The sequence below is a fragment of the Calypte anna genome, chromosome 1, assembly GCF_003957555.1.
Source record: "Calypte anna isolate BGI_N300 chromosome 1, bCalAnn1_v1.p, whole genome shotgun sequence".
Taxonomy (NCBI): domain Eukaryota; kingdom Metazoa; phylum Chordata; class Aves; order Apodiformes; family Trochilidae; genus Calypte; species Calypte anna.
This window is the reverse complement of record NC_044244.1, coordinates 57005963-57026546: the sequence shown is the minus strand read 5'-3', so window position 1 is coordinate 57026546 and position 20584 is coordinate 57005963. Positions and strand designations below refer to the sequence as shown.

At 37.7% G+C, this 20584-nt stretch overlaps 1 protein-coding gene across 2 annotated transcripts; it reads right to left on the bottom strand.

Annotated features, from left to right (window-relative positions):
* Positions 1 to 4447: 4447 nt before the first annotated feature.
* Positions 4448 to 19795, bottom strand: WASHC3 (WASH complex subunit 3). 2 transcript variants are annotated; one of them, XM_008505395.2, is made up of 7 exons: positions 19641 to 19795; positions 17976 to 18074; positions 15439 to 15504; positions 13858 to 13986; positions 12299 to 12409; positions 8281 to 8345; positions 4448 to 5032 (listed from the first exon to the last, which is right to left on the bottom strand). In XM_008505395.2, exons 1-7 carry the CDS (start codon positions 19689 to 19691, stop codon positions 4948 to 4950), a joined length of 606 nt encoding a protein of 201 aa, XP_008503617.2. In that variant the 5' UTR covers positions 19692 to 19795; the 3' UTR covers positions 4448 to 4947. The 2 variants fall into 2 exon arrangements, with proteins under 2 accessions (XP_008503617.2, XP_008503623.2); XM_008505401.2 differs by having other exon boundaries at positions 12299 to 12406; positions 19641 to 19756.
* Between the last annotated feature and the right edge of the window lie 789 nt (positions 19796 to 20584).

Sequence of the window (20584 nt, the reverse complement as noted above, 5' to 3'; positions counted from 1 at the left end):
TGACATCAGTTCCCTAGACCACACCAAACACGTGATAAAGAATTATGAACCATTCTTAAACTAATTCATTTTTACAAAAATACAGGCTCTCACCTATGTCACCCTTTGCTTTGGATGATGGCAGGTACCATGCTGGGCAAACAAGACAATGTTGTTCAAGTTTTCTTGGAAAAAAAATCTCTGTTGTTGTTATTTGGCGGCTCAATAAAAGCACTGCACTGAGGAAAAAGCAAATGATGAAACAACTGAGAAAAAGACATTACTCAGTTTCTCTGTTCACCCCCCTCCCTAGTTCTACTCTAATTTACAAGTAGGTGAACTGGATCCAGAAGGTCAAAAGATCACCTCAGCATGCAACAGAATTCCTTTTCAAAGAACTGTTGGGAAGCAGTATAGAGAAATCAGCAGTGTAAGATGCTAACTGTGAATGGTTTAGCTCTTGCTGGGTAAGGATTCCCCATGCCCTTGAAAAACAGTGTGAACAGTGCTACAAGAAATCACAAATTAATTAAGGAATCTGTTGAGAACATGGAGCTGGCTGAATGCCAGAGATCACTCATTTTAGAGCAAAAAGGATGATCATAGTTCTTAGGATAGTTGTAATTTAAAACAGATCTTAAAAGCTTTTTCCAATGTCTAACTCCTCACAGCAGGGTAATTCATGTGTACTCAAGTTCTCACCATGGCGAGTGACATAAAGGGTAAGGTTTACTAAACAGTTGATGGTAATCACCTATAAAAAGAACTGTTCATATAAATGTAAAAAGTTACTGCCAAATCCCTTTCTTCTGCCCCATCCTTTTCAGTGCTCAGATGCATGCTCTTTCCAGTAAAAGCTTGGTCCCAGGCCCAGCATCCATTTTATTACAACTTCTGATTCCACAAACAGAAGGCGATAATGAAACACAAAAAGGGATTTGTAATGTCCAGGGAACAGCATGTCCTCAGGCAGAGTAAGACAGCTTTCAAGTCCAAGTGCATCTATTAGAACATGCAAGAGCTTGGTAACTAAAAAGTATATTACCTACATCAGAAAATACCATTATTTACCATTGCATTCTCACAGGAAAAAGGTGCCAGGATGCAAAAAAAATCAGCTGTCTGCAAAATTAATGTTTGTTTTAAAAAGTTAAGTCAGTGTCTTGACCTTAACCAAGTGGATTTATTTCTCATTGTGCATTTCCCATTTTCAAGTAAATGGGAAAGGAAAATTCTGAACAAAGTCCAAATAAAACTGAGTGCCTCATGTTACATCTGTCCTCACCCAATGACCTATATTTTAATTTATAACCACTGAAACTTGAGGGTTTCCTCAAAATAAAAAGATGGAGATACATCATGTGCTAAACTTGTTTCTGTCACTCATTCTGCATGGCATGGTGCAGTCCTCTCTGACAAGAGATCAGCAAACATAATGAGGAGTAGAGAAAATATGTTTCATTTTGCAGACAAATCCACTCTGCTGTAACTTTGTACCAGCTTTTCAGAGACAAAACTGGATTCCCAGAAAGCTTAAGACCAGGACACCATGGAAAGCAAAACTGACCTGATCACACTCAAGTCAAAAGTGCTGATCTTAGTGATATTCTCTTTTTCCAAGTACAGGCTATAGTTTGTCATGACTTCTATTCACAGAATGTCAAACTATATCCTTACTCACTGGTGTAAATAACACACACTGGAAAGAAAAACAAGAGAGAGGAAGAGTCCCAGCTTGGAAAAAGAACCATCAATTTTCTTTTCAAATGTAGCTGAACAGGAGAGTTAAGGGGGAACAGATTAATGATTAAAGAGTGCTAAACTAGGGCTTCAGTATGAAGTTGTTACCATGTCCAGATGTTGGTTTTGACTTTGACAGTTGTTTGAGGCTTCACTTAATACAAATACAGACATGCACCTAGCCTTAAGGCACCTACATGCATTTTAAAATCTTTAAATATCTTTAAGAAACTCACCTTTATATACGCTACACTTCACCTGCAAAATGGGGATGATGATGGGGTAAAAACCAGAAGTTTAAATACTGAGTATATAATTTACTCCAAGTACATAATTATTATTAACAGATGAATTCAAGTTATTCCAGAAACAAGCTGAAGTAGTTCCCATGCCTACAAATTGCAATATTGCCTCAGGTGATTATTTTAAACCCATGTAAAATTTGGTTATATTAGATGTGTATACCCCACACCTCTTAATGTATATTGCATCTTTTAAAAGTTCTTTGCTGTTAGCAGCTTTATTATAAAAGCCACTTAAAAATGGACTTCTTCCCTTGAAAGCATTACGTATATCTGATTACTATGCAGCCAAGTTGAAATACTCCCTCCATCTTCTATTCCAAAACAGATGTCAAATAACGAGCAAGTTGGAATATTCTCTGCTTATAGTATTTAGCTTGTGGTTAAGGACTTTCTAGCTTTCTGGGTTAGCACCATCTCACTAAAAAACTGCTGTAGATAATGGAGGACTAACGCAGCTGACAATTCAGTCTCAAACCAACCATCCCATACTTGGTGCTTCCTGTGCCAGGAGGTGTCCTAAGCTGAAACATCTCAGGTGGAATTTGGCTACAACCTAAAAGTCCAGGGATGCATTTAGCAGACGAGACTGGCAGGAACAGAGGAGCTTAATGTGGTCAGAGGTTCTAAAGGCAGTGGAAGCACCGTGTCTGCTGATACACTGAAGGTGAAAAGGGAAGTTTTTCTCTCTTTTTCCTTGTTTCCTCTCAGTTTAGACACCCGGATTTATACTGTGCAGTGTGCCACTACTTAAGTGGGAGAGGAGACAAAATAGCAACATTTTTCCTAACATTCCTGGAAGCTTACTAAAATTGCACTATTCCAAAGTAAACAGCTTCTCAAAAAAAACCCCACAAGTCTTTAGCAATTAGCTTCACCATGCCTAGTAATGAAACTGTTATTCTGTAACACATGCAATCACCAATTAATTACCCCTCATTTCAACACACAGTAGGTTAGGGGCTTTTTCATTCCACACAAAAACATATTTACAGTAGTGTAAGAGATAATTGATTTTAGACTCAAAATTACTTTGCACAAAAACTTCTACCAAACGATGAACAATGGAATTCATACCTCCTTTCATGTGATTTGGTAACCTGATTTATTTCTTAAAAAATATTAACTGCTATTTCTCAAGTCAATTATGTAAATCTTCAGCTAGCAGATGTAGGTTCAGCATAACCAGTTTTGGAGGAATGGGAATAGCAGAGGCTTCAGAAGAATTTTCATTATCTTGTTTAAAAGAACATATGTGAATAAAACAGAACCACAACTTTGGTTTAAAAAGCATAGCTTTAATTATAGAGATTGCTCCAATGAGTTTTCAAATATAGAATTTAAAAAGTCACCAGTGTCTTAATATATACTATTTGAAATAACATTGTAACATTTAATTTTTAAATATTTATTGCTACTATGTTCTACCACGTTAATATTTGTTGGGTTTTACCAAGTGTTAACTACAGAATGTTTTTAAGTGCTCAGTAACAATTAATTCATCACTGAAATGCCACCTCTAGACATTCTCTAGTGCATAGATGCTTTCATAGGGGTTCAGGCATTAGTCTGATTTACAGGTTATGATAAGCTTAAATATGTCTGCTAGACTCAAATGGGAACCACACTTAAGTTAAAGGAAAAAAAGCAGCTCATCTATAGAAGGGCATAAATAACTAAGAGAGAAGATAATGACTCAGTCATAAAACCTACAAAATTTATATACTTAGAGCTTCAGTTTTATTCTGGGTCTCAGGAAGAATGTGAAATACCAGAAAGTGAATGATTGCCTGAGCCACAGCATTCTGGTATAATCACAATAACCTGGGGAATACAAATAAATTGTGAAGAATTTCATGTGGAACAAATTATATTTAAGAAGATTCTTTAATGAAATGTCATTTTTGACTCATAGAATAGATTAAGGAATTTGGAGGGAAGTCTTCAGAGCCAGCCAGGCTCCAAGTGGATTTCTTTATACTGCTCCTCAGTGCCTACCTCAAGAGGTAGCAAGCTAGTTTTATCATTACACAAGCTGAATTTTGGCTTCTTTGCTGAAATCATTAAAGGCACCAACTTGGAGGTGATTTCTTACCCTATGGCAAACTGCTCAGCCACAGCTCCTTTCAAGTAAGCCCAAGAGCAGTCAGAAAGTGGTCTCTACTGAGCCATGTAATGGTGAGTAAGTAGTGAGACTGGTTTGAAAATGTTACTTTGAAAAGAGAAAGTGACTGGGAGATTATTGGTGGGATACCAATCTTGCAATGTTTGCAGCTTTCTACACCACTGTAATTGGAATTTGGTAAATCAACTCTTCTTCAGAGGAGGAAGCTCTTTAATAATTTTGTACAGACTCTGAACATGACATCAAACAGCAGTATATACTTTGAAAATAGATTCAAATTGTGCTTGAATGTATTTTTCACTTATATTTTAGTTTCTCACTGATTGCAGTTACCACAAAATAGCTGACTTCTATGCAATTCTTGTTGTATTACTTCAGAATATAGTACATTAGAAAAAAAAACCCAAACACAGCTCATCGATGAAACTATTTCATTTTGGGAAGTTACTTTACCTGCAAGTCATGGGACAAAAAGAAGGCAACATGTGTAAAATAGAAAACCCTAGAATGACCAGAATGCAGCCTTACAGATCTGGAGGTTTAGAGGCATGGGATTTTTTAGAGTTTTATAAAGGTTGCAATTATCTCAGAATTAATTTTCATGGTATATATGTTCAGGTTGAAACACACTTGCCTGTTCAAACTTTCTGGGAGAGAACAGGGAGGATCTTAGTTCTTAAGAATGCTGTCAGATAAATGTCACCTATGTGACACATCACCTATGTGACAAACCCATTGTTTGCTAAAGCTCCAAACACATTAGCACTTAGCAGAGGTTTCCAGAGGCTGAAATAAGTCTCTTTAGTCACTAAATGAAGATTCACTATCAGAACTGTCTTCTGCTTTCCCATCATCTCCCCAGGCAGGCACAGGGGCATTTGGGGTCCTGTAGGCAAGAAAAATGTTCTGTGTTGTAAATGCCAGAAGGTGGCTGAGAACAGAAGCAACTTACCACATAATCCTGATGTCCTTTCACTACAACTTTGTGCACTTTATTTCCACAACATCTAATACATTACAAACTCACACCTTGTTGGTATTGCTTCACTTACACCTGGAAGATAAACACTAGAAACAAGTAACTCACTGGGTATCAATACTCAGCAGACATCAGTCTGAATGCACACCCTTGAGGTTATTGGAAATAATGACAAATCAGTGAGAAGTGACAGACACTTGAGATAGAGTTGAAGGCAGGCAATACTGATTAATTCAATTTTTTTCAAACTTCAGAGGTTCTGGGGCTGAAAGGAACATGCTGTACACCATTAAGCAGTGTAAATAGTACATGAAAAAAATAAGACAGGAAATGAACAATATTGTATCCAACTAAAACTGCAGGGATAATTTAGAGAAGCAAAAAAGAATTACTCAGAGTGGAATTTGGCTAGAACATTGGGTTAACTTTGACATGCAAGAGCAGCCATACGATTTTTATTGACTAAAAATGATCAGATCTGTTGTATTTAGTTTTGAAGAGATTATTTAAGATGGATCTTAACACTGTGTCAAAATATTTGCTCGGGGAATCTACTGGGAATAAAGGGGAGAGAAGTAAGTCATCTAAAGACTATCACTACTGACTGAAGATGCTGGCTCTCCCAGCAGTCCCCCTCCTAAGTAGGTAATGAGCTTGACAACACAATCAAGGCTGACTCTGATAAATTCTGAAAACCGAGGTAGAAAACATAAAATCAGGCTTGCAGAAGAAGAGAGATCTCCACAGAAACTAGCTTTCTATATGATAATTAACTGCTCTCTTTGATAAAGTGTTACAATTTAAACCAAGCTGACAATTGTATTAGTCATCCCATTGTTATTTATCTTAGGGTTACCCCTGTGTGTTATGCCACAGAATTTCTTGACCAGCTTCTGCTTATTACAATTTCTCTGATGGAAATCCCTCAGGTACCTTTAAAGGGTTATTAAACTTTTCAGGTGCAAAAATGAGAAGTGCATTGAAGAGTTGTAACAGACCCTTCTCCCCCCTTCCTGTACATCTCCAAAATAGATTAAGAAAACGTTTGCTTTCCCATGCAAATACCACTTCACAATATTGTTTTTGTTGCTGTGGTAATGACAAAACAGAAAAGCTGTGCAAAGACATGTGATCTGCAGAGAGCAGTGCAAAGACTCTCCTCTGGTACAGAGAGGAAGACAGCAATGAATTCCTCTAGTCAGTGAGGGCAGGACAAACTCTCCTGGAAGTGTAGACAGGCAAGAGCAGAGGGATAAGAAACAAAATGTAAAGAGAGAAAAATATGGAGCTTGATAAAATAGGCAGTTTTCAAAGTCTGTAAAAGGTTGAGAAAGGAGCAATAACAGCAGCAGAAGCAAAAAAGCATCTCAAAAAAGGATGAGAGTATAAACACCTCCTTTGCAGTCACAAAAAGCCACAGTCATTGACAAGTAGCTGTGAGAGTCTGCAGTGAGCAACTGGGCATACAGCAGTATGGACATTTTCCTCATTTTCACAGGGATTGAGTGAGAAGACCTAAAGAAGCATGAAGAGCTATGAAATGTGGTGTGAATGGCAAGATACACAATAAAAAGAATTACGTACTATATCAAGACAAGAAAGCAGGAAAATTAAAAGAAAGGTCTCCCCTGACTCCTTAAAATACTATGCATTATAAAGCTTGCCTAATAATTATCTTTCTTTAACCAGACAGAATGTTAATGTTGCACAGAACCTTTGAAGATGGACTTTTGAGATAAAACCATGAACATATTCCATGATTCCAGCAATAATGCTTTTGTTTTAACCTAAATAAGTCAACCCAAAAGCAGATACTTTATTAAAAAAACTTTTGAAATGTTAACCTATTATCTTATTTTTATCTACTAGAAAAGAAACCATCCAAATATGAAGAAATAGCAGCATTTACTGAAAGGCATGGACCAGATATGCAGAATAAAAAGCAAAAACCAACACATCTAACAGACATACAAACCACATTTGATAACCCTGTCTCAGAATTCCAAAGGTTCTTTCTTGTGTTATTTTTCTTATTTCTCATTTGATCAGTACAAATATCAAATGACAACTACTTTAGGCTTACTTAGACACCAGGAATAGCTGGGTGGATAAAATGACTCAGCATATGATGATACATCAGTATGTTTTTATGTACTGGATTAAACAAGTTGCTAGTTTCAGATTAAGCTTTTCCAAAATGCAAAAAAACTTCACTGGAAAGAAAAAGTGTAGTTTCTAATATATTGACAGCTTGTGAAGAGGATGCAGAAGTCTTTCATACAGTCTAGTGGCTACAATCTATGAATTAAAATCAATATTTTCATCAGTTAAAAAAATTCTGGGAAATAGCACAGTAAAACTAAATCACGTGTCAAACGTGAAACAGGACAAATATTAATGGTTATGCCCAAACAGCTTTGAAAATGAGTATCCCTAGCAGTTTTCACAGCAGGTTAGTTCAATCAACAGTGACAATTTCAAACTGAAAACTTCAATTTCCACTGTCAATGTTAAAGACAAATCTACTGAGGGAATCTGAAAAGAACTGTGCTGCCCCTCACGCATCTGGCAAAATAAAATAGTTTGTTCTTATCATTCTACCATGATGACATTTTCATACTGAAGTGTTGAAATAAAATATCTGAAAAAAACTTCACACTCTAAAAAGTACAGTGAAAATGGCTACTGACTTATTATTTGATTCTTCAAAACTAAATGCAAATTGTCTAATGTTGCCTTATGATTCCTTCCTACCTTACTTCTTGAACTGCACCACCTCTGCTTGGCTTGGAAGAAGTCCCTTCATTTCCCCTCAAGTCTGAATGCTGAAGTGCTTTAACTTTCTGTTTGGAAGGGGCATTATCAACCTGTTAATGTTCCAGTCTCTCTATTTCCTGGGCCTTTCCTTGCACCAGACACTGCCGACAAGACAGCTCACACTTAAGATCACACCCTTCTTCCTTTGGTCCTGATGGCCCACTTCAGACCTATTAAATGCTAAAAATACCTTTTATTTGGAAGACTTCAAAATCTGTTTCAGTACTGATAATTCAGATTCACAATACCATAAACAAGCCTTCCTAAGCACAGTTTTTTTCCAAGTTTTTAAAACTCATGTTGCATTCCAGCTCTACTGGAAGTTGCAAATTACTTACTCGAGAAGATCTGGATTCAGCCCTTCAGAAATCATTTTATTTCTTATTGCCATTACAGGAACACCCTGTGTAGGAGAAGGAAGAATAATATGAAACTACTGGACACAATCAGGTGAATTAAATTCTGCAGGTTCTTTTAGGCTACACTTTTATACAAATTTATGCATGTTACTTGTTGAACAAGAGCATGGAATGATAATCTCAGTTGCCAGCAGTATGAACCTACAAGTGAGAAATTATTAAGATAAAGGCCCCATAAATCCTTTTTATATTAATGGCAAATCTAGAGAAAGCTGCAGGAAGAGTATCAAGAATGGACAGATATTTTTGCAATTCATGCAGAGAAAAGCAAGCAAGAAGCTGAAGTTATGTGTATGGATGAGAATGTGAAGAAAGCACAATGAGAGCAGAAAAAAGTTTTCCTAGGAAAATGAAGAAGACTTGGATATGCTGAAGGTATAACCAAAGAGGGAAAAAACCCAGGAAAGTGCATGTGCTAGTGCTCCAGAAGGATACCTTAAGGCAGTGCTAAAACTTGAAAAAGTCTTGCAGAAGAAGGCAAATAGGACATGAGAACAGAAGCACAACTTAAAAGTGATCCTCTGAATAGAAGTGCTTGTACTGACAGGCTTGACTCTCCTATGACTTGCAGACAGATTTTAGCCAACTATTAAAGTACTAAAAAACCCTCCTTACTTTCACTGCAAGCCCTTCCATAGCTTCTGCACTTTATTTTATGCATCAACACCTAAACATTCCCTCATCTTGGATCGCATACCCAAGAACACTTTGACCCACAGTCTTAGGAAATACATTCCAACAAACTGCTTCTATGTTTCTACTAGAGTTGCTCAAAGACAACTTGTTGCTTTGCCATCTCCTGCTGCAAACCATCAGAAACACCACCTGGACCAGTGCGTACCAAGGCAGGAGAAAGAACAAAATAAAAAAAGAGGATATAATTTCTATTTTCCAAGGCACAAAGCTACTGGTGGTCTAGGAATGTAAGGAGAGGCCTCAGAACCTAAATGAAAAGTAATGTAAGATTCTTTTGGCATAGGATAAGTATATTTTGTCCAAAGTAAGTAAAATAATGATAAAATAAAAGGCAGCCATGGCTAATGTTCCAGAGAAACATGTGGGACTAGTGACAGTTGCAGTAGCTAAACTGGCAAAGTGAGAGCTAAGTCTTACTGTGTTTTCCTACTGTAAAAATTACAATTAAGACTTTTGCTTGAAGGAGCCATTCCAGAATAGCACACATAGTACATAGGTACATAGTTCTGGCAATTTACTAGGCATACTTGGCAAAAATGTGATTCAAATAGTTGTGATGCATTACCATATAATAAAGAATTTCTCAGTAATATGCAACTAATGTACATTACAAAGGGGAAAGCATTTGACTATTTCATGGCAGGTTAAAATATTCACTTATTCTAGTATAGATCTAGACACCAGGGTTTGTGTGTTTACACACTGCCTTGTATTATCTAGTGTTTTTTCCCCTCATTTGACTGCTCTTAGGGTTCCTTTCCCCAACTTAGAAGTGACTGATGTCTGCATAAACACCGATGAGTGAAACCATGTAAAGACCACACTTGAGTCAGATCAGGCAAAGCAGAGTTTGTGTTTGCTATCAATGAAAGGAAGCCTGATTTATGAACTTCTAAGAATGGACTGGAAACTGTTACATTTTTATGATCACACTTGGACAAACATTTTATTCCAAAATTGTATGCCTCAAAATATATAAGAACAAAAATCCCTCTTGGTACACTCATTATGTATATAATAGATGTACAAAATTGATCTTAAATTTAACCCCAATACCCTTCAATACTGCACTTTTTTCCTGAAGGAAAAAAAAAAAAAAAAGATTGTACCTATATTTGTTTATAATACAATTAGGGCACGACATTTACTTTATCTTTTATACTTCCATCATTTTTAATCTGGAATATCAAAGCCTAACACTTCCATGACTCTAATCTTACTAAAAAAACCCAGACAATTATTCAAAATGTAACAGCAAGTACACTGAGCACAGAGGTCCACTAAAATAGCACAGGGGTACTTTCCTAACATAGAAGCCAACACTTAATTTCCACTGCAATTGTCTCTGCCCAGTTGATTTGAAATAATCCAAGTCACTGCACATTCAGCACACTCAATGTACCCAGCTCTACTCCCAGCCTCATTCTGCAGCTCAGGAAGTGTGTAAAACACAGAGAAGCCACAATGCACCTAACAATCTTGTTGCAAAATAGGTTTTGGTTCAACACAGTGCAGAAAAAGGTCACGTCATCAGTTCTGGCAGCTCCTGAAAATCAGTGCACTCTCCACGTTTGTTTTTCATTTCAGTCCTTTAAAACAAGGATCAATCTATAACAGGTGACTCCGTACCTTGGCATCTATGGAGTCATGTTTGGTGCTTAGGCTCAAGTGAGAGTACCTGTATTTTAAACATGAATTTTATCCGATACTGTAGCCTGCTCCCTCTCACACTGTCAGCTGAAGTGTTCTGAACATTTATTGTAGCAAATATGATACCATTTTTGTCAGGTTTGCTTAATTATTATTGTTGTGTATTTTAAAGCACATCAATTTAGTATACCCAACTACACTGCATCAAAACGAGTTTGTTCCAATTTCACAGGACAGCTATCTTTAGTGAAAAATAACTCTCTCTTCACAGTGCTAATTCTTAAATACTACAAATAAAGCAATAATTAAATGATCAGTTAAAAAAAAAATCTTCAGATAGAAACTTAATTCAGGCAAGTAAATGACACAAGCTGAAACAGTTGACTGAACAAGAAGACAAGTTTGGCAAATACAAGAACACACAATAATTTGTAGTATGTTAGTTTGACTTTCCTACCACACTGTTTACAACTGGCAGAGTCATAACCAGGAACTGCCAGTACAAAGGATAAATATGGAAAGTGAGATCTCACTCCTTTAGCAATCACCAAAAAAAAAAAAAAAAAAGTCAAAGTAATTAGACCATTCAGCACTTTCACATCCACTTTGAAGTCTGGCATTAAATCAATACACTAACATAGTGTTCTGCTCTCTGCTACAACCACACTGCTTGGTTTTCCAAATGATTTGTAACAAGCTACCCATGAAGTGCCAGTTTCTGATTCAAATGAAAAACAAGGTCTGGAACACCATCCAAAAGTACCAAGCACACCAATGTAATAATTGCTCTGAAGAAGGAGTGAAACCATGAAGTTAAAATTAACATAGGCAACATTTTACTAATGCAATGACACAGTCACATTTTCCAGGACTATAACATACATTTCAGAGCAAAATTTCCACTGGCAGCTTGAAAATAGTGATAGATTTTTGTTTCTGAGCTCATTTTTAATTTTGTGGATATGAAAAAAAGCTCTTAGAAAAACATCACTAAGAGTCTCCAATGTACCTTTCAATCCTTTGCTAGTCTTCACCCATGTAAATATTGAGATTACATTAATTTATTTCCTATTTAGCTGCAGAATAGCCCACAGAAAAAGGTAAAGAAAAGCCGCCTCATGAATAACAAGAAACTCAAGTGGAACAAAGTAGTGAACCAGTTCTTATAGCTCTACTTTGAACCCTACAGAAATATCTAATATTCCTTCTATGGACTATCCAAGCAAAGCTGCATTTTATATCCTACAGCAAAATCAAACTGATGCTGATTCTGCCAGAATAACTGAACTTGCAGTGGCATCTTCTGTGACTCCAACTAATACCACTCTGCATTCACACATATTCACATGTCAGTTCACAAGTACATTGGCAGAAATTTGTAGAAAGATCTTGCCTGAAGCTGCCTGTGGGAATATATTACATCAACTCATTTCCTAAAGAACATGAGGTAGAAATGTTGTGATCTTATCCTAGCATACAGATTAATAATGCAAAATATGCCTTCAGACACTTAATGTTCACCTACATCTGCGTGTGAAGTTCCACTGAAAAATAATGGAGCAGTCAAAGAATTGTAAGAGGACTGACTTACCACCTGTACCATTTTGAGGTATCTGGCATATCTTGGATCTTTGGCCACAGTTGTGACATTTTCTGTTACTACCTCAGTTTTCTGTAATCCTTCTTCATGTGTATTGTTCTGCTGTACAGATGGAAGATTGTACTTTATGATTAGGTAGACAGACCTGAAGCAATGACAGACTTAAATCCATAAAATTTGTAATTTAACCTTAAAATGCAGCTCTTCCCTTCTAGATATATAGTATTAGAGATTTCCAAGGTGTAAAAATATACAAAACCCAGCTTTTCCATTATTCACTGTTACTAGTGAGGCTCTACTTTCAATAGTTTTAAGTTGTTGCACAATATGAAAAAAAACCCCAACTCCAAATCTCTAATGGTGCTGTTAAGCTTGCTGTATTCAATCAGTAAAACTTAAATAAATTTAAATGCTTACTTTATAAAAAAAAAAGGATTATAAATATATACATCCTCTGTTTGCCCAAGACCTTTTTTTTCCCTCAAATTTATTTTATTCCCTTACAAATGCTTCATACAGATGATATCATTTTAAAACTATACTTTTTAGTATAGCCCATTAATTTAAAGGATAACATAATGAAATTAAAAAATCCTTGATAGTAATTTAAACTAAAATTAAGAATTTACAGTGAACTAGAGTACTGTTTAAAGGACAGCAGAAAACTGCATATTTGCTACTAAACTAATAATATGAAAGAAGCTTTGTAAATTTCCTTTCAGAACATATCTGTCCCTATTGTTAGATCAGAGAGGAGGAACATTTTAAAGAAAACAAAATAACTCTCTAATGTGACTGATACATGCAATTATAATTATCCATTCTGTCTCCCATGTTGCTAGCTGTAATTACAGTTACAGTCTTTAACAAGCATTTAAAGGAACAGAGATCTGCAGTTTTTGCTGCTCTACAGCAGCTTCCACCAAATAAAACCATGAGCAGAGACTGGAATTGGAGATTCCAAGGAAAGAAACAAAAGTAGGAAACGGCAGAAAGAACTCCATCCAGAAATGAACCAGAAAGCCTCACTTAGTGATTTAAGTCTGAGTTAAGAAAACAAACCAAACGCAGAGAGAAAAAAGCAAACAATGCAACAAAAAACCTAATTCCAGGGACAGAATCTTCACGTTGATCATACAGATGATAATACATCGAAAGCATTCACTACAACCTTTTTAAAGTAAATTATCCTGGAAATTCCAATTTGAACTCAAAGGCCATGTTCCAGAGGAAGGAAACTGTTATCTGTTATAAAGTGTTATTTTACCTCATGACCTTCACAATCCCCTGATATAATTCACGTTCATATTTTAGTGTGACTGAAGAAGAGGAAGGAGGCATTAAATGTGACTTAGCCCTCATTATTTAAACCATATATTCAAGAAAGGATATACCCTGGTTTTAAGCCACTCATTAAAACAGTTGCATTAGCAAATACCCCAATTTTAGCTCTTAATAGTTAATTGTTCTCTTCTAATAGACTTACTTCTTCCATCTACTTCAAATGAGACTAGAAACCTGACAAGTATTAGCTATGTTTCATTACTTACTCCAGGTTGTGGTGATACAGCTGCCTGTTGGTCTGTAGTAGCTTGTGCCACAGGACCATTTGTAACGCTGTTCATATTTGTACTGGATGCTTGAAATTTGACATCTTCTAGGCCAGGAATAGAGGATAACTGAATGTACAAAACATCAGCAAAACAAAGCAAATAAGCAATGAGTATATCATAAAACTATGTGTACAACAAAGTCTGCAGTATGCTCCTTACCATATATTCCCCAGGTAGGTTTCATTTTAGTAAAACTGTAACTTTTTATCGCTGGTTTTGGTATTTTGATTGGCAAAAGGTAAAAAAAAAAATCACCTTCTAATTAGGTGGCTTCTACAACAAAATCCCCAAAACATGCTATTGAAGCTTTCATTATGAACACAGAGTTGCAATGCAGGAAAGGCTTCACCATCTTCCCAGTATTTTTCCACTGCATTTACCAGCTACAAAAGAATTATGCCATCTTCTCTGTGACCTCCTCTACAGTGAAAGAAATCATGAGAAGAACAGTTCTATTATCTAACAGATGAGCAACTGGTTACAGAATTTGCAATTTTCTACATCCTTCACTCTTTCTGAAAGCAATTCTGACAGTGGATATTAAATATGCCACATATGTATTTGAAGGAAATTCTATTTAACGTGATTATGAAGAATTCTGCAAAAATTATCAATAGTAAGAACAGTTTGGACTGCAACAGTCCTTTTTTTTTTTTTCCACACAGATCCTAATGAATACTTTCAAAATGTCCTACCTGTTCCCAGAAAAGCCAACCAGTATTGCTACATCATTGCTGAAAGAAAGACTGGTTAAAATTGTATAGTAGATGTGTTTATTTGTTGTTTTGGGTTTGTTGGGGGTTTTTGTTGTTTTGAGGTTGTTTGTTTGTTTGTTTTTTCTATCAGTAAATTAAATGGTTAACACCTGACTAGACTATACCCTTTTGTTGTTATAGCTAAAGAAGATCCATCAGACACATTTGTGTTAGCTTAGGTCCAATTCAGGTCAAATTTTGATATTAAAATGTTTGCAAGGCATCTATCTAGTTACTTATCTAGTTACTTATACCAGTTGAAATCCTTACAGTCTCATAATGAATACAAAGATCCTCTTGTTTTACAAAGGGGGCAAAAATTTCTTACTAAAGTTTGCATGGCAAATGGAATTCTGTACTGCAACCCTGCAAGACTCATCACACATTTTAATACTGGAAAACTTCCCTTCATTTCCATGAAATCAAATATTGCAATAAAATCACTACAAGCAAACTGCCTCGTAGCTCAATTGCCCTCTCAAGCTCCAAGTGCTCCTTCCCCATTCAACATGACTAAGAGACAAAACCAACATCTCCACTATGTGCTGTTGGTTCCTTCCTTCCTTCTGCATCAAATCCATGTTTAAATGTTACAAAATATAAGTGGCAAGGCATGAAATGAGAGCATTTGCCATGTGAGCATTTTGTATGAGCTCCTTCAAAACATTATGAAAACCTGCCTGGCTCAATTCAGACTATGAAAAGGAATTCAGTTCATACAATCTAAGAGGCTATCACTGGTAAAGCCTGCATACATACAAACCTTTGCATCCAAAATATTGAGTGTTGTTTCAATCTGCTGGATACGGAGTGAGAGTGCTGACAATTTCTAGAACAGAAAACAATTAGGATGTAAAACCATTCCTGTAAGCCACTGTACACACCTAGCTACACAAAATCTTCTACCTGCTAAAGGTAGAAGCACAACGAGCTTCTGAGAGCACAAATGAGATTGTCACATAAGATGAATGAAAATATGACATCCCTTTTTAGAACAGTGGCTACAGTGGTTCAGATTTTAAATAGTTTTACTACACTGTTAGTTTTCCCAAATAATGACTGACAGAAATGAAGACAATATACAAAAGAAAGTTGAAGTAAATGGGTAATTACTTTGGGCAACTGAGGAGTAATATTAGACAGTTACCAAAACACTTTTCTTAAAAGCTTCTTCCAAATGAGGAAGTTGAAAAGATGTGACGTGTGCACTTAAGAAAGCAATAGAAAAATCTGATAAAGGATACAGCAGGTGATTTAAAGTCCTTTATAGTCAAAATGCAGGGAACCAGAACTAACCAGAAGCTTTATATGTTCCAAGTGCACCTCAATCAAACTTTCACACTTAAAAAAAAAAAAATACAAGTGAAGTTTTCCTAAATTACTCTACAGAAACTGCCACTCTTTTAACTAATCACTACCATACTCCACCAGACTGTCCAAGTGAAGTTGGCTAGCACACTGGCTGGCAGATATGTACCATTCTGACAGCTTTCTGGCATGTTGGCAAGATTCTGCCTGGCTCTAGAGTAGAATTTCAGCACTCGAAGAAAATGGAAGTTCTGCCAACATGCTAAAAAAAGGAAAAAGAGACTGACAGGAGTGAGTCTTTTTGGATAGTGCACTGATTTGTTTACATATGGTTCTCTGTTCATGAAGAAGTTAGTTCTTATTGAAAGGACTCGTGCCCTACATGTAGATGGGGAAAGTGGATGAAAGATTAGCAAAAGACAGTTACATGACATTACCAGTCAGTGTGACTAGACAACAGCCAAGAAATTTAAGAGTTAAGGATAGTGTCAGCCCTAATCTTGAACTTCTCGGCTTCTGTTGATTTATACTGGGACCTTTCACATTAAAAACATTTCTGTACTTCATAAACACAAAAATCTTTTCAAGGAGTTTGTAAAACAAGTATTTAGTCTCTTGGGTAGCAACACATTCAGGTGAACTAAAAGCTTGTTTATTAAGTAGACTTCATATCACTGCTGCATGCCCAAGACAGCTTACAGGATGTGTTCTGATTTCCATCATGCCTGTGTTAGAGGAAATACTGAGCTAATATGACAACTGAGTTTTGGACAAGTGACAACACCATCACAAGCAGTTACACTGTCCCACATATCAAGCTAAAGTAGACTTAAAAACCATAAAAAACCCCAAAAAACAAACAAAAAAAATTTTTTTCTCTGAAGCTCCATATGTTGATGTGGTAGCCACGTTGTACTTGTCACTGGTCTGGCTCTAAACTTCAATAACAAATAATGGAATTTTTCAGACTACATGGGTTAGTCTAATTGATTTAAGTTTTGCCCTCACCCTGCTGGCTAGAGCTGTATAGAAGTCTTTGTTGAATAAACTAGAGAAGAGTTACAAAAAACCCACCAATGGCAAAAAGGTTAAGCTCAAAGAAAACACAATGGAGAAAATCCTCTTGTACTTTTCTCTGGACAATTCTGGTCCTGTCAGGTTGTTATATTTCCACAGACACTAAAGTCACCTCAAAAACCTAGATATACTAAAAAATACTAAATATTTTTACTTTTCTCTTCTTTACAAGACACTAAAATTAACTGCTTCATGTTCCACACTAATCACTTGCCAAATCCATCTTTGCTTTACCCACATCAAAACTATTTACATTTTAATGTATCATCCTTTCAAATAATTTGATTTTAAAATCCTTTCAAATAAAAAAAATCAAAAAAGAAATTAAGTCAATCAAATTGGAATGAAGGTTTTGTTTCTTGGAACAACTGAGTCCTCACAAGCACAGCTCATTTCTGCAGATTGCTCCCCAAACTGTCATGCAAACAGACCCCAATAGCTTGAATTCCTTATGAGCCCACAGAGGTGCAACATTAAAAGCTACAATTATTGTGTAGGGAGTGCCCCAACCTTCATCATGGGTGGTAAAATCTGAACCTAAGTTTTGATTCAAAATGCTAGGACACAGATGAGAGGGATACTGACTCATAAAATGAACTCTGCACCATAGGAATACCGAATCCTTTCTTCTAAAACATGACAGTACCCAGAGATAGAGATGTTCAAAACAAATTCTGGATATAAGAAATTTCCAAGACTGTGCTGAACATAAGAGTTTAAGAAAACAGGATTAAGCTTGGTATATAATTAGCAGTTCATGTGGAAAATACCTGTCTTAAGCACTTACTCGAGAAAAACCCTGAATGTAAAGCAGACTAAATTTTTTTTTTCTGTGTAAGCTACCGGTATTGTTGCACCTCATTTCTAGGATTATTTTTTTAAATTGTATCAACAGATTGGAAATAACAAACATACCTCTTCACATACAGTAGAAAAGCGGTTGAGGAATTGCACCGTGTGAACAACAAATTGGTTTAGAAATGCTACAGTTCTTTTCTGTTGTATAGCAGGAACCTGCATTAAATAATATAAGAAATCAGATTATACATAGAGATCAGGTCTCACATTTGGATTCAAATACCTGTCAAAAAGATAGAAATGTTTCAGAAGAAATTAGTTTAGAAATCCATCCTAAGTTTGCTTGCTATAAATGCATATATATACAAACAAAAAAAAAGATATATGTATAGATATATACAACAAATTTGTATATGGATATATATAGATTTTCAATAAAAATCTACTACTATGACAGCTGGAAAGTTTCAGGACACAATGAGAAGGCAGGATCTACATAAAATGAAGGACTGTTATCTTATTTATAAAAAAACAATTTTAAAAGAAATTGTGAACTTTCATGAAAACCTCTGTTAAATTTTTTCAAAAACAGATAGGAAGCCCTTCTTCAGAATTTTAATAAGAAAAAAATCTTCATCCATATAAATATGCAGTTATCACCAACACCAGAATAAAAGAGCAGTGAAATTCTATCTCGGTCTTCAGCAGCTACTTACAATGTACACTTTCATGTCACTGTTCCAAATCGAGTTCAACGCACACAAACTTTTCAGATTAAAAGGTAGAATGTCATGTTTGTCAAAAAGAAGCCTGCTACTGATAATGGAAGAGACACCTGGCATTTTTATTTAGTGTTACACAAGACTGGAATAGGGACCATTCAAACAAATGTTTAAGTATAAAACTGCAGTGCCTTAGGATTAGTTACCTTGGGCAACCATTTTAAGCCTTCATACGGGAAATTACGGAATTGTATTTGGTTAAAGTGAAGGATTTTCAAGAGAAAATCTTTGCAGCCAAACTTCAGATGTGCTGACCAGCTGTTTGTGAATACAGTGACTCGGGGCTTCACCTCTTCTTCGGTTGTCCCTTTGCCAGCAGAGGCATTCGCTACCCTTTGCCATCCTGAGGACATCCTGATTTTTTGTGAGGCTTTGCTTGGTACCACCTCGAGTTTTCAGGCTGTGCACATGTAGGGCACGGTTTGCTGACCTTACACTCTAGGTCCAGAAACGCTGCCTCCAACCTTACTGGAAATCCATGGGGTAGCACGGAGGACAGAAGGACCACTGGGGCAAGTGGCTTTATCTTTATGCTTTATATTTGAGAGATAAAGCTTAACAAAACTGTTCTGGGTCATCGCACGACACGAACACGCGGCTCCGCAGGCCATTTGCCTCGCAGTTCTAAGACTGAAATGACTTCGCCTTAAACGCCACTGCGGGACCCGCAGCAAAACCCCTTTGGCAAACACCGATTCGGCGCTCCTGGGGTCACGGCCGGAGACACCACCAATGGCCCTGTCCCGCTGCGGCCCCACGGAGATGCTCGCCAGCGGGGGCTGCCGGCCCAGACCCACTCCACCCGGGCACTCCCGCCCCACCGCCAGCGCTCCCCGCCCCGGGCCCACCCGGCCCAGGGCACCCGGGAGGCAGCCGGACGGGTCGCGACGGGACTCATGGGCGAGCCCCACCGCCGAGCCGGGCCGCAGGGGCTCACCCAGCGCAAGCGCCGGGGAGGCAGCGGGACACCTCCGGACCCCCGGGCTACCGCAGCCCGTACCTTGGTGAGGTCAATGCCGGAGCCCACAATGGGCAGCCCGTCCTCGTCCATGCCCGCCGGGTCGCGCCCCGGGAGCCCCCAGCGCTGCCCACCACACACACGGTACGTTCCCCTCGGCCCGGAAACAAAACCTCCGCTCCCACCATAGGTTTGCCCATGCGCAGCCTCCTCTCCCAGAGAACGCCTCATGGGAAGTGTAGTCCCCGGGAAGGACTCCGGTGCCCTCCTTCCCCCACCTCCTGAGGCCTCTCCGCTTCTCTGAAAATCGTCTCTGCGTGGAGAGACGCTTCGTGGGCAGCGTGAAGAGCAGGCTCTTGTGGCCGGATGCTCCTGCAGCATCACCGCTTTCCCCCGAAGTTTTGTTGGTTTGTTCTCTTCCCTAACAGAGAGGAAGGAGGATGGCGGGGGCCGGGCGGCATGGCGGGAGTGCCTCACCATGTGGTGCTGGCTCCGGATTCGGCTCACATGGATTCACTCCTCAGCCCCAGGACAAGGCCCTTCGTAATGCAGTTTTGAGAAGGTAAAGCGTCTTCCCCAGACGTTAAAAAACAATTAAGAGCCAGTGATGGAACTGTTCCAGTGTCCTTGTGTCCTTGAGGTGACCATGCTTGAAGACGGATAATGAAAAAAAACAAGCACAGAATGAACCTGGGATCTTCTGAAAAAAACAAAGGCATGTCTGTCTTGGCATTAGGAAAGATTCCTGTACTTTAATGCTTGTGCAAATGAAAAAACAAACAAACAAACAAAAAGCTATGGTAAACTTAGCTGTGGCCCATCTAATGTTTTTGTTTTGTTTCGCCAACCCCTATGGGTGCTGCTGTTCATTCTCAAGCTTAGGGCATAAGCAGGCCTATTACTTTACAGCCAAGGAACCTCAGAAGTAGCAGGTTCCAAGAACACAGGGAATAGCCTGTTAGTTTGCAAATGCACCTCTGGAATAA